General features: G+C 40.2%; 1 protein-coding gene across 2 annotated transcripts in view; it reads left to right on the top strand.

Moving 5' to 3' along the window:
• Window positions 1-15,085, top strand: part of CUL2 (cullin 2) — a 173,426-nt gene that overhangs the window by 82,283 nt on the left and 76,058 nt on the right. For both annotated transcript variants that reach the window (XM_082257514.1, XM_082257513.1), the window contains exons 4-7: window positions 2,085-2,179; window positions 6,327-6,432; window positions 9,533-9,615; window positions 12,356-12,452. In XM_082257514.1, the coding sequence (XP_082113640.1) occupies window positions 2,085-2,179; window positions 6,327-6,432; window positions 9,533-9,615; window positions 12,356-12,452 (381 nt within the window). The remainder of the gene's footprint in view (window positions 1-2,084; window positions 2,180-6,326; window positions 6,433-9,532; window positions 9,616-12,355; window positions 12,453-15,085) is intronic.

The raw sequence follows: 15,085 nt of genomic DNA, 5'->3' as shown, positions 1-15,085 counted from the left end.
TGTTCTTTCTGCATCATATCAAAGTATGCTTGATAACAATGTGAGGCTGTCTGTCCAAAAAGTGAAGTTATACCGGAAAGGAGTCTTTCAGCATGATCATGATCCGAAGCACAATTGCAGACCCAACAAGCAATGGATTATAAAGAAGAAATAGAGGGTTATGGACTGCCCTAGTAAAACCCTGATATAATTCCTGTTGAAATTTTGTAGGTGGTTTTGAAACATTTCATGTAAGGAAATCCACAAACATCCTTTTTGCATGGAGAAGTAGTTAAACATTTCAATTAATCAATGTCGGAAACTGGTTGGCATATACAAAACATCTAAAAGAAGTAATTTCTGCAAAAGGGAGCAATACCTGCTTTTGCTGGCAATGACATACTTGCCTGTTCCATCTAATGATATTTTTTTTTTTTTTTTTTACAGAATGATTCAAAAGGGCTTTTATTTATTTTATCACACCCCCCCCACACCACCTTTTTATTTTATTATCACACCCCCGTGATAACCTGAGCAGTGACAAGTACACTTTACTGAGAGATCTGGGGTCTCTCAGACCGCAGATCTCTCCTCTGCCCTCAAAAGCATCTAATCAAACCAAAGAGATGGTTTGCAAGACGGTAACGTCTTAAACTACAAACCAAAACCAGAAGTGACAATCCTCATTGCTTCTGGTTTCATTAATCACAGAGGAGAGAGTATGAATGTAACACCTCTGTTGAGCAGGTTCCCCTGGGAGCAGCAGTCCCGGACCCCCTAATTGCACCAGGGAGCCCAGCAGCGCGCGCTCTTTTGCATCTTTTAGACATGATCAGGCGGCTGTAAAGACACACGGATCACTTCTACAGGAAAGCCCATTGCCAGCTGCAAGTCTTTATTCTCCATCAGTCCATCCCCCACAGTTATTACTTCCTTGTATCTCTTGACCCTCCCTCTTAGATTGTAAGCTCTAACAAGCAGGGCCCTCTAATTCCTACTGTATTAAAATTAATTTGTACTGTCTACCCTCAAGTTGTAAAGCGATGCGTAAACTGTCGGCGCTATATAAATCCTATATAATAATCATACTGGCATCATTGCTGGAGCTTTAGCCATGATCCCGGTATAGCCACTTCAACCCGAGGATATAAGGGTATGTTCTAAGGGTGTGTAGTGGTTAAAGTGATTGATTGTAAAGTCTCCTCTTCTTCTTTTTTTTTTTTTCAATAAAAATAACAGACCTGTTATACTTACCTGCTCTGTTGTAGTGGGTTTGCATAGAGCAGCCTGAATCCTCCTCTTCTCGTTTCCCTCTTCTGTGCTCCTTGCTCCTCCCTCCTATTGAGTGCCCCCACAGCAAGCAGCTTGCTATGGGGACACCCGAGCTTAGTCACAGCTCCCTGTGTCCAGACACGGAGCTGTGGCCTGGCCCCGCCCCCTCTCTCTCTCCTTAATTGGCTGACTGAGTTTGATTGACAGCAATGGTAGCCAATGGTGCCGCTGCTGTGTTTCAGCCAATCAGGAGGGAGAGTCTCGGATGGCTGAGACACTCGTGGACATTGCTGGAGAGAGAGGGGGCTCAGATAAGTATTAGGGGGGGGGGGGCTGCTGCACACAGAAGGCTTTTTCTGTTAATGCATAGAATGCATTAAGATAAAAAAACCTTCTGCCTTTAAAACTCTTTTAAGAATATCAACATCTGTGGGCATTGTTTGAAAAAAGATGTGATGTTTGACGATTCAAATATATTGATAAAGTCATAAGTTTCCATGGGGTGTACTTAGTTTTCACATGACTGTATTTGCCAAACTTGCCATCAGAATCTTTCTTTCTGACAATAGCTAATTCACAAAGCTAACACACCAGGATTGGCTTTTCCAGCTGGATCCAATGAGACTTTAACATTTCAGTCACATTACAGTTGTCACACCACTAAAAATAAAGACAATAAAGATCCTTTTCCTTGTGTTAAAGCTTTGTGAATTGAGACCATTGTTATTTATGAAGTCTAGTAAAAAAAATTGCACAAAGCATATGGTTTCTTCAAAGTATAGACAAGAAATGTTTTTCCTCACCATATCTATTTATTGATTTGTTTTTCTTAGAAAGTGTTGGATTCGGCAGAACAAGTTCTGGTAGTATATCACAAGTTCTGGGAGGAATACAGTCGAGGAGCGGACTACATGGACTGTTTATATAGGTAAATATATTTGGAACTCGGCGGTTTTTTGATTTTGTGTGCTTCTTGGGGAAGCGATGACAGAAAAATTGCATAAAACAGAATTGCCTTTCTTTCCTCGTTACCACTGTCTGTAGATTTGAATGCCCTGTTATGTGTAACACTGAAATAGTAGGTAAGGATAAATCTTCCAAAGTGGAAACTCATTTCGCTGACAACAAGGAGGAACTTTACCTTCTTTTTGGAGAGTTCTCCCTTTACTTCCTACTGTGTCCTTACAGCGGAAGTGAAAAGAAATCTCTCTATTGGGACCCATGACAAAAATAAAAAATAAATCTGATCTGTTCTCATGCCTGCTCTTAAATGTTTTGGCTATAGAAGTGTTTTTCCACTCCGGAAAATACACTTTTCCGGAATGGAAATACATGTTTGTGTTCTTTTCACCTAAAAATATTGTAAAGCTGAACTCCGGAAACTGTATTTTTTTTTTTAAATAAATGACTCTATAAATGTCCCATGCTTGGCTACTGCTTCGTTGTATGGCGGAGGGAAGATTGTGCTGTTCATCCACACCTCCTCCAATCATAGAACTCCTTGCAAGCAACTTGTAGTGATCTTATTAGTCTGAGAGACTGTATGTAAGTTTCAAAGCTCAAAGTCCGATTCCATCTCACTTAATGAAAAAATTTACAACGCTTCTTAAAGATTATATTTGGCAAGGCAAGCATCAAAGATGTGCATGGTCCCATCTGATTAAACATAAATCAGTGGGAGGTATCAGTATGGTTCATTTGGAAGATTATTATTGGGCATCTCAGTTAATATCTCTTAAAGCATGGTTTTGTAATGACATAGACACTCGGTGAGTGCAGGTGGAAAAAGCTTTAACTAAAATTAAACAATTCATACATCTTATGCTAGCAGACTATTGGAAACCGGTCCCAATCCAAAATTTCCCTATCACAGTAAAAACATCATTATTAGCCTGGAGAACACTTCTAAAGAAAAACAAAGCAGACCCTGAGAAGCAAAAAATAAAGATACCCATAGAAACAATGGAAATTCTTATACCCTATCTATATACTCCTAAATGGAGAGATTGTAACATATATTGGGTTGAAGATCTATTAGAAGGTATAAGACCTAAATCATTTGAAGTTCTTTAGTGGCTCTATAAACTTCTGATATCTGAATATTTTTCTTATATACGAATAACTAAATTCTTCAACCACCATCCACCATCAACATTACTATTGTCCCAATGTTTATATGATTATTATACCTCTCCCTCTCAAAAGAAGAGAAGTATCTCTATATTTTAAAATATACTAAATTCTAAATCCACATTTCAAAAGACAGGGCCTATGTTAAAATGAGAGGAAAAACTGGGTCAAACGTTCACGACTATGCAATGGTCTCAAGCCATTAAATATTCCTATAAGATATCCCGGTGTGTTAACCACTGGGAGTTAACACAGTAAATTATTTCCCGATGGTATCTTACTTCCTAACGACTCTCTAAATTTTATCCGTCACATTCACCATTATGTGCGGACAAGTAGGTAATCTATATCATATGTTATGGGCATGTAAAAATCTAACACATTTTTGGAATCAAGTTTTCAATTACATCTCAGCGATAATAAACACACTAATTAAACCAAGGCCGGCATTAGCCCATCTAAATTTGGGGATAGATAGTTTGCCGATAGACACGCTGGATTATAGCTCATATTTTGACAGCTGCAAGGTTGATAACAAGATGGTGGAAAACCACCGATGTCCCTAATCTGACGGAGGGAATTGCATCTGTTAGATTAACGTATGAATATGAAAAGACATTGGCATTGCGTCTTAATGCAATGCCTTTGTTTTTAAAAAATTGGGAACTATGGCCCTTCCAGATTGACAATCAAAGGGCTTAATAGCAATGAGTTAGGATCTAAGGAGGAATTGAGTATTCCAACTGCTCAGAGTGATTATTGACATTAAGGGTGCAGTTTGTTTTATGTATGTATACGATAATGAAGGATCTATATGTATACTCTATTTTTTGTTTTGTTTCTGTTTTTGAGTTTGTATTGGAAAAAATGTAATAAAAATGTAATAATTATTAAAAAAAAAAAAAAAGCTCAAAGTTTGATGCCCACAGCTCTGTGCAAGGTTAATGAAAGTAAAAGTTTTAGACAATGAAGCAGCAGCCAGACATATTGCAAAGTCTTTGGGGGTCATTTTTTAAGTGCAAATGTATAAAAATAGGTTTTGGCTAGAGTTCAGGTTTAAAAATAATTCTTCCCATTGGAGCAGGACTCTATAGGCAGTTTCTTTTGCACTGACCAGATGGCAAACAAGGGACAGACTGAGAGACCATGCATCAACCTTGATCTTTTTTTTAACTCTTTTTATTGGATTTTGTTGTGGTACAAACATACAAAGGTACATACTACACAGCAACAACCTTCCAGTCACAGGCACTGAGCCCACGCAGGGGTGCAAAGGTAGAGGAGACAATAGATGCAAGATATAGTAACCTGAGGACTGTAGTAACAAACAAACAGAACAACTAAAGAACCCTTTTATATTTTTACCACCCTGGCCGTGTCCATTGCTGAGACTGGGGTGACTGGGGAGATTTTAGTGCATTCGCTAAGCTAACAAGAAGTGTCATTGTTAACTATCCACAGCCATGGCAGGTTTCCGCTAGCCATTTGGCCCAGACGGTCATATTTCCTGGGGCAACCCCTATGAACATTTATATCTTTGTAGTAAGGGAGAGCATTGTTAACCAACTGGTTTCAGAAAGGTAAATTGGGGGGGGGGGGGGGGGTCTTCTTTTTATAGCATAACTTAATGGCTTTCCTGGCATAAAATAGAGGAGACCACTCAGTTCTCATTGCCACTTTAATCCTTGAGATCTTTAACCCTTTGTTAGGACAGACAGTGTTGCACATATAGTTTAAAAACTGATAATAAAATCTGCCAGCACAGTACCCAGAGATTTAGTTATGAGAAATTCAACTCCCCAGCCTTCTACTTAACATTACATAGAGGGGGCTAAGTCCTGGAGTTTTCAGAAAAGAGCAAGTAAAAAGGTAAGCAGCAATTTTTATTTAATTTATATAACTTTATTCTATGTGATTAAGAAAAAGTAAACAAATATAAAGGAGTTGTCCCAATTTGGAAATGAACATGGATGCTATAATGAAATCTCAGTGAAGTTACGTTTTAAATTATTATTGCAATGTTTGATTTTATTATATTTTAATGTATTTTTTTACCTTATGAGTTACTCCTAGTAGCAGTTTTAATAATGTGGCTTTCGATGACTCTGATTAGTTGAAGTACAAGTTTAGAGTACATTGGTTACAGTCAGTCAGGCCTGAGCAGTACATTTGCATTGATAAAGATTAGGTGCTATATAAATCTTTTATAACGATAATAAACAGTAATGGAGGCCATACACGGCAGACTGAACTGTACATCTATGATCTGATAAAGTTGAAATACATGTATACTTTATATGTATTTCAACAATCTGGCATATGCAGTTGGGCTCGGGTTTATTTTTATTTTAAATATGAATAGTAGCGGCAGGAATCAAAGATTTCTGCTGCGTCTCTCAGCAGGTAAGTGCGCCTCTAGTCCTATTTACTATGACAGGTCGCCAGCAGACGCAGCTTTTCTCTACAGTCTGCACTGCGAGTGGTTAGCTGCAGTGTTTGCTGCTGGGTGCACTGTGTGTAGGTCCAGCAGCGATCACTGCAGGTAGTTGCTGGCTGTGCAGAGAGATGTGAATAGCTGTGGCCAGCGACCTGTCAGTGACGGCACCTACCTGCTGAGAGTCGCAGCTGTAATCTCTGATTCCTGCCACTACTATTCCCACCATCCCAAATCGCCAGTGTGAATGTACCCTAATTTTACAGGCATGAGCTTTAAAAACTCGTTCGGAGAGTGTCTGAATTGTAGCAGTTCTGTGTACATCTGTGCCAAACTTCTCTTCATCTCTATGTCTTAACCTGTGCCTGTCATGTTGTACATTTGCCCAGCAATACATTAGGGGCCTCTGTGCAGAACAGTGCCCATCTGTGATAATAATCAGCAGCTGCTGCTCTGGGGTTTGCAGTGAAGCGGATTCTCATTGCTAATAGTCATTCCTCCTCTTTTGCAGGTACCTCAACACACAGTTCATTAAAAAGAACAAGCTGACAGAAGCTGACCTGCAGTACGGTTACGGAGGTGTGGATATGAATGAGCCATTGATGGAAATAGGAGAGGTGGGTATTCTCATTGACTATGGTTTTAAAATGCTAAAAACACCAAAAGCCCAATAAATCAAAGTGCCTGCATTGTCATCACTTCTGAGGGATGTGAATGTAGTGTCATGCAGCATTTCATTTAGCTATGGGCTTCACTTGGCAGTTAACAGGTAAAAGCTGACATAGTGGAGTGACATTATTTTTCAGTGCTGCATTAGTTGATTGCATGGCATCACTCCACCACCTCCACCTCCTGACACTTTTCTTCATTTTTTCTTTATATGATTTATTTTCACTGTAGGGCATCACCTTGTAACAAACATGCTGGCCATGTATACCATGTATAGGCCCTTATCTGTCTACATGTCGCCCCTCCAATGAACAAAATAAATAGTCTGTAACTTTACTCCTAAAGGCTAAGTTCACCTTCTGAACATGCTACACCTGTATTTAGGCTGTAACATGTTCAGCACCCCCCACTCATCCTCCCGTTACATTTTTAAAAATGGCGGGGCTGCACCCACCCAGACACGTCATTTCTTCAGAGATCTGTGAATAAATGAACTACAGGTCATTTAGTTCTCTCTGAACAATAAGGACACTCCTCAGCGCTAGTCCATTCACACTTCCTGCAGCTGAGTAACGGTCTGCCCATGCAGATGCATTTATTTTTATTATAATTTTTTTTTTTTACCAAAGGCGAACCTAGCCTTTAAAGTACAGTGCTATGCAAAAATTTTAGGCAGTTGTGAAAAAATGGTGGCATGATAGATAAGTATCTGCCTGTATTTCTCAGCGTTAGGGAAACACCATCAGTGTTTATAGAGATTCTGCTTCATTTTCTGTCCTGTAGACGCAAAAGGAAGAGAAAGGTTATCTTTCCAGTGTGAGAGAAATCCACTGTTAAGTATTCTTCTTCTGGTGACCACTTAAAAATTTTAGGTTATCTTTACTTTCTTTTGTTGGTGACATTAGTCATCAAAGCAGTTAGATTTAAATCTCATAGATTAAGCTATACGATTGGACAGTGGTTCAAGCCCCTCACTTCTCCAAATCTTAAAGTTTTTCCTTAAAAGAGAAGTAGGGCCTAAGCTCTTTTGGACCTACTTCTCCTGTAGCTCACAGGAGTGCACTAAATTTTGTGCTCCTGTGATCCAGATTCAGACGGTCCAGACTCTGGAGAGATCTCAATTTTTATTGTCGGGGTTTGCACAAGATGCCTTAGCAGCAGCTGGCTCAGCCTTTCAGCATGTCATTAAGAGCCTGAGCCAGCCACTCCCACCCCCTCCACAGCCCAGCGCTCCAGTGAGCACTGGAGGGGCAGAGCAGAGAGCTGGTGACTGACAGTCATGGGCTCTCTGTTCACTGAAGACCTCGGTGTAGAAGCGTTGGGGGTCATATGCAGCATTGGACTGATGCTGCATCCACCTAGGTGAGTATGTATGTTATGTTTGTTTTTTTGAATTCCCACACATCTCTTAAGTTGTACTTTAATATTCAACTGTGGTTTCAATACCCCGGTGTTTTCTCGCTGCACGTTTAATATAATTATGTTACTTACATACATTTTCTGGTATTGTAGTCTACCTGTATGGTTGCAGTAACATATGTGGATTAATGTAAGCGCATAGTGAGTGCATCGTAAGATCAGGTACATAAAAATACAGATGTGCGGGCATTTTTTGGGTACCTGTGGCTCCAGCTCTGATGCAAAAAAAATAAAATCTAGATTTACTGTGTAGTTCAAATTCATACATTTAACCCCAAGTGTCTTGGCCTTCTTTGGCTACCCTGGGCACCCTTACTTGTCAGAGGATTTCCAGAGGCAGGATGTAAAATAGCGCTTAATAGCAAAGGAGACACTGCAGCAGGCACACCTGCCAATGAGCAGTGATGATCATTCTTTCCAATAAGTAAAGCCCTGTACACACGCACAGATTGTTGGCCAACTGATCGGCCAACTTTTGTCCAGTGTTGTTTGTTGGTTGAAATGTGCTCTAGACTTGCACTTGACTTTTGTTGGCCAACAAAAACCAACTTCAGAAGTGATGTCATGTTCTGGTTGACTTTCAGTGTGTTTTTTCTTCTCTGAGCATGCCCAGTCTTGCTCATCTGATTTTTGTCTGCCGAAATCTGTACTGACTGAGGAATAATCGACCGTTCTTTGTTGGCCAACAAAAATTTTATAGCATGCACACCAGATTTTTTTCGCCTTAAAATTCGCAGTTGGTTGTCGGAAGCATTATACTAACAAGCCTACAATCGGCAGATCGGACATTGGCCAACAATTTACGGCCAACAATCTGTGCGTGTGTACGGGGCTTAAGTAGAAATATTTTTTCTCTTAGTTTCAATAGGCACATTTGGAGTCATTAGAAAATTGGGTTTATAGTGCCACCTGCAGGAGCCAAAACACTAGGTGCCCTAAAAAATAATAAAAACAGGGCTTGTTTACCCTTGTGGTTGTAGTGATGTTACTGCAAGCCAATCGCTCGCTATAGGCACCAACTTCGTCGAATTTTGGCTGGTCCTTGCTGAACCAGCTGAGATTGGATCCATCTATGGTCAGCTATATGTCCAATGCACATGGACTATTACCAGCTCCTGTGTGCTGAGGTGTAAAATCCCTGGTGCTTTCTGGCACCTGGGGAGCTGCACATGCTGTGTAGAGCTGCCAATAAACAAGAATAACTGTACAGGCCTGGTAAACCCGGTGCATTTGAGAAGTGGTGTACATGCTTGTACAGGTAAACACTAATGCAGACAACATTAGCATTTACCCGAGCGCGGCCATCTACAGCAAGTCACAGCTGTTATGCACCTGTGTGCATATGAAGCCTTAGCCGTGCTGTTGACAGATTTTAGTTTGTAAACCAAGATTTACACTTCAGACACATAAATACACAATTTTTCACTTTTGTTCTTTATTAGAATAGTGAGAATACAATTTTTACATTTGTAATATTAAACTTCTTCCTTGCAAGGCGGACTAGGTGTACCAGAACTAATGCGATCATTAGCAAAATGTTGGTAATCCTTCAATCTTGTTCTTATGGTATTGGTTAAAAATGAATAATTGTCAGAGCTATCCGGAATAATATTAACTCATGTTTTGCAGTTAGCACTAGATCTATGGAGGAAGTTGATGATCGAACCACTGCAGGGCACCCTCCTTAGAATGCTTCTTAGAGAGATTAAAAGGTAAGTACATTTGGTTAGTAATTTTCCACTCCAAATCCAAATAACAAATGAATACAAAAATAGCCTTAGTGGCTAGTTTGGGCAATCTATTGGCCAGAAAGGTGCCAGGTGGCAGAGCTTAGCCATGAAGTCAAGCCCCAGTACCAGAAAAGTGAAGCTAAATCAGAAAGGTGCACAGAAGAGTTCTTTCTGGCTACGAGGGTCATAATAAAAATGATGTGGTTTCTGCTGATAGCATGACCTTTGCTGATGTTCTGCTGTAGATGAGGCATGGTATTATTGAGAAAATTAAAGTGACACCAAAGTCTGGTTTTAACAAAAAAAATAAAAAAATCTATTCAGTTATAAATTATCTTCACTTAGTCTTAAAGTGTTACTAATCCCAGGACACTGCATTTACTAAATCCGCTCTCCCACAGTATACCGAACATGGAAATGCAATTTATTTTAGTAAATATAAACTGCTAAATACATTTTCTCATCTGCAGTTAGAGCAAGTTTGTGACTTCTATTAGTGTGCCGTTAAAGCTTGTAGGAGGAGTTTTCATTCTCCCGTGATTGTTTTATGAGGATGTAGGACTCCTGACCCTCTGTCTGGACAGTGCTGATTGGCCATGTGCTGATCACATGCACTCTCCCAAGGAAAAAAAAACTCTAGCAAATACATACCAAACCGAGCATGTGCATCTTGTCCCCTAGCCTTTGTTCTATCAGGAGATAGATTGGGCAAAGTGGAAGAAGGGGGAGGATCAGAGAAAACAGGATAAAACAGCCTTTTTACACAATGCAGAGGATTAAACCCTTAGGTGCCACAGTGAATATAAAAAGCATGCTTTACTGCACATACAGACTGATTTTACTGTTGTGTGTTTAGAAACACGTTAAAGTCTCTACTGCTGCTTTCAGCCTAATGCAAATCTCCAAATCCTTTTTTTTGTGATCTGTCTTCCTGTTAGAGGGTGGCTATGTTCCTTCTTCATGGTCCCACTGTAAGTAGGAACGTAGCCACCCTCTCTTGCACACTCTCAAGATGGACTATGGACTGTAGCAAAACTGTAATCTTGCTCTAATGTTCTTTTTTTGGATTGAAAATGCTTTCTTTAACACCCCTCTCATGCAGGTTGAATTGGTGCAATTATTTTCTGATTTGTAGATGCATACTATTTGACGCCTACTGTTGCAAGAGTTACCCAAACACTCCACAATGAAATTGTAGGGTTCTTGGAGACTTCTTTTAGCATCAAACTAGATAGTACTGGTTATGAGTCTCTAGGTCAGGGATATGCAAGCTGTGGCCCTCCAGATGTTGCAAAACTACAAGTCCCATCATGCCTCTGCCTCTGGGTTTTGCCTCTGCTTTTGCCTGTCAGAGTCTTGCTATGCTTCATGGAACTTGTAGTTCTGCAACATCTGGAGGGCCACAGTTTGCATATCCCTGCTCTAGGTATTTGCTCATCCCTGCAGTAATAATCTGTTTAAAAAATTTGAATGTGAAATATTGCTTTGAGTTACCAGTCACATTGTAGGGTACAGCATGGCTTCTTCCTGTGAATTGTTTATTTTATTTAAAGACCACCAATAAAAGTTTTCCCATTCAGTGGGGTTGTGCTGGTGAACTTATTGTATATAGAGAAAAAAGTTTGGCCCGAGGGACTTTGGAGAGAGATACCCAAATGCAAAAGAAAATCAAGTAAAAAATAAATATGTTACAAAAAGGTTTTTAATTATCTAATACACTCATATATAATGCATTAATGACAACAACATCAATTGATCTCCCAAATCATGTATGACGCAAAATTAAATGGCATTCAAAACCGGAGAAAAGAGCATTGCCATCCTACAAAGATGTGCTGTGCTTGAAAGTCCTTTACGCGTTTCGTGAGATCACAGCTCGCTTCTTCAGGAGTTGCACAGAGGAAAATATCACGAAGGTTTGTGAGCGGTCTTCAATTGCACATGGTGGACCCTAAATCGTCATAGAAACGAAAAAAAACAAAACGTCTTCTCAGTGAATAGACCTATTGAACGCCGAATGGGGCACACCCTTGGTCATCTCGAATTCGTCCCGGGGGGGGGGGGTCAACCGTCAAATCCCCTGTAAAAAGATGACCAGGTCCGTCCAGTCCTTTTTACAGGAGATTTGACGATTGAACTCCACCCCCCCCTCAACTCCTGGGAGGAATAAGAGATGACCAAGGGTATCTCTCTCCAAAGTCCCTTGGGCCAAACTTTTTTTCTCTGTATACATACAAAATGGGGACTGAGAGACACCTACTGCCCCGAATGACCAGCTTATTTTGCTGGTTAACTTCTTGTTTTATCTAGAGGAGAGGAGAAAGGAGACTGACTTTAACTACTCCCAGCACAAGACCGGTCCGGCACCCCTGCTCCAGCGATCTTGAGTTGTGGACTGTTACTGACATCATAAAGCCCAGAGCAGGCTCCATAAACCAGGAACAGCACACCGCTGGACCGTGGGGGCCGTTTTCCAGTGGAACTACGGATCGGGTGAGTATAAACTTTCTCCTCATCCTTAGAAAAAGTTGACCTGTGCAGTGCAGGTCCAGACCCACTGCATGGGGAAACTTTTTTTTTTCTTGCCTGGAGTTGGGCTTTAACACAAGACAAAAATTGTGATGGTTACATAGCTTATATTTCTTTATATTGAAGTTCCTATGTTTAACTCCACAGGTTTTGAATTTGCTGCTTTGATTGATTTGTTTTTTCCTCCCTCCAGTGATCGATGTGGGGAAAACCCAAATCAAAAAGTAATCCACGGGGTTATCAACTCCTTTGTTCATGTTGAACAGTATAAGAAAAAATTTCCCTTAAAGGTTTGTAATTCCTTTTATTGATTGACAGTGTTCATATCATTTGTGGAGCAACACAGTGGTTTAGGGTCTTATCTCCTTTTACATGAGCGCCATCAGTTCCATATTGAATAAAGGGGAAAAAAACGGAAAACTTAATGCAATCACTTTTTACATCTGCCTGTAGTTCAGTTTTGGATCCATCTGAAAAACTGATAAATGATTCCAGACTGAACACCAAAGTGTAAGGGTCTTTAGAACGTTGTTTGTTCCAACGAAAACTGAATTAAAGAAAAAAAACACTGAACATCAACTTATACATCCATCTTCAATACAGTTCCGTTTACATCAGTATACAGTGCATTATTTTTTATTTTTTCTTATTTATTTTGTTTAAAAAAAAATAGTCATAAGTGGACAAAAATGTAAACAAAAAAATACAGTAGGGAAAATAATTTTTTGATCCCCTGCAGATTTCGTAAGTTTGCCTGCCTTCAAAGAAATGAAGGGTATATATTTTTATCATAGGTGTATTTTAAATGATAGAGACAGAATATCAATCAAAAATCCAGAAAAAAACATGATACAAATGTTATAAATTGAGTTGCAGGTCATTGAGTAAAATAAGTATTTGATACCCAAGCAAAACATGACTTAGTAGGGTGGAGAAACCCTTGTTGGCAAACACAGACGTAAGATTTTTCTTGTAGTTGGTTACCAGGCATAAATCCCAGGAGGGATTTTTGTCCACTCTTCTTTACAGATCATCTCTAAATCCTTAGAGCCTTTTCACACCGAGGAGCTTGAAATCTACCCATAAAACACTGAGCGCTTTTCAGGCGCTAGAGGTGTGCTTTTCTTATGGACACGTGACTCAACAACTGCTTCAAGAACCAATTTGAGGCGCTTCCTCCTCATTTCAATGGCGCTCAAAAGATGCTGCTTGCAGGATTTTTTTCCCAGCCGGCGCACCGCCCCAGTGTGAAAGCATTCATTGATTTTAATGGGAATAGGTTTTTGGTGAGCTTTTTAGGCGGCTTTTTTTATCGCCAAAGCGCTTAAAATGCACCTCAGTGTTAAAAGGCTCTTAATGTTTCTTTGCTGTAGCTTGGCAACTCGAAGTGTCAGCTCACTCCTCCCACCATGTCCTATAGGATTAAGGTCTGGAGACTGGCTAGGCCACTCCATGACCTTAATGTGCTTCTTCTTGAGCCACTCCTTTGTTGCCTTGGCAGTATATTTTGGGTCATTGTCACGCTGAAAGACCCATCCATGACCCATCTTCACTGTTCTGGCTAAGGGAAGAAGGTTCCCATCCGAGATTTTACAATACACGCCCCATCCATTGGCCCAGTCAATGCGGCAAAGTCAGTCAGTCTGTACCTTTAGCAGAGAAACTGCCCCAAAGCATCATGTTTCCTCCTCTGTGCTTTACTGTAGGGATGTTCTTATGGTCAATGTCAGCATTTTTCTTCCTTCAGACACAGCAAATCCCCCTCCTCAAGAAGGCACATGTACAGTCATGCCAGTGAACATCTAAATGATTCGGAGAAGGACTGGGAGAAAGTGCTGTGGTCAGATGAGACCAAAATTGAGCTCTTTGGCATTAACTCGACTCGCCATGTTTGGAGGAAGAAAAATGCTGACTATGACCCTAAGAACATTATCCCTACAGTCAAGCACGCAGGTTGAAATGTGATGCTTTGGGGCTGTTTCTCTGCAAAGGGTACAGGCCGACTTTTTGTCGCATTGAGGGGGCCAATGGATGGGGCCAAGTATTGTTAAATCTTGGATAAAGAATCTTCTTCCCTCAGCAAGAACACTGAATATGGGTCGTGGATGGGTCTTCCAGCATGACAATGACCCTAAACATATACCGCCAAGGCAACGAATGAGTGGCTCAAGAAGTAGTGCATTAAGGTCATGGAATGCCCTAGCCAATCTCCAGACCTTAAACCTATAGAACATTTCTGGAGGTAGCTGAAACTTCGAGTTGCTAAGAGAAGGCTAAGGAACCTTAAGGATTTAGAGAAGATCTGTAAAGAGAGGACCACAATCCCTCCTGAGATTTGTGCAAACCTGGTCACCAACTGCAAGAAATGTCTTATCTCTGTGCTTGCCAACAAGGGTTTCTCATGTTTTGCTTGGGGATCAAATGCTCATTTTGCTCACTGAACTGCAATTCAATTTATAGCCGTTGTTTTACGTGTTTTTTTTTTTTTTTTTCTGGATTTCTGGTTGATATTCTGTCTCTACCATTTAAAATTATAGACCCTTAATTTCTTTTTTTAAGTGGGGATCAAATTATTATTTTCCCCACAGTGTGTTTCTTGCATACAAACAGTCATAAAGGAATAGCATGAGTTTACATCCATTTCATTCAAATTAATGGGCTGCTGTATGCATGACACGTGGAAATGGCTATAAATCGCCCCAAAAAATCTTGAGCAGAAACACGTGCTCCTTCTACACAAAGTGTGAATGAGGCATTATTTGTAGTTAATACAATGGGCTCTTACAGCATACTGTATGTGCTGTTTTAGGTCTTGAGTCCTGTTTGCACCACAGACTGTCCATGAATTTTGAGTTTTTCTCCTTTATATTGGATGACCATGGTATTAGCTGTTTGGGGGCACAGACTGATCTCTGCCTTGTAT

This window comes from Pelophylax lessonae, assembly GCF_965119305.1.
Source record: "Pelophylax lessonae genome assembly, chromosome: 5".
Classification (NCBI taxonomy): Eukaryota; Metazoa; Chordata; class Amphibia; order Anura; family Ranidae; genus Pelophylax; species Pelophylax lessonae.
The sequence above is the reverse complement of the archived record's forward strand: the minus strand, read 5'-3'. Positions and strand labels throughout refer to the sequence as shown.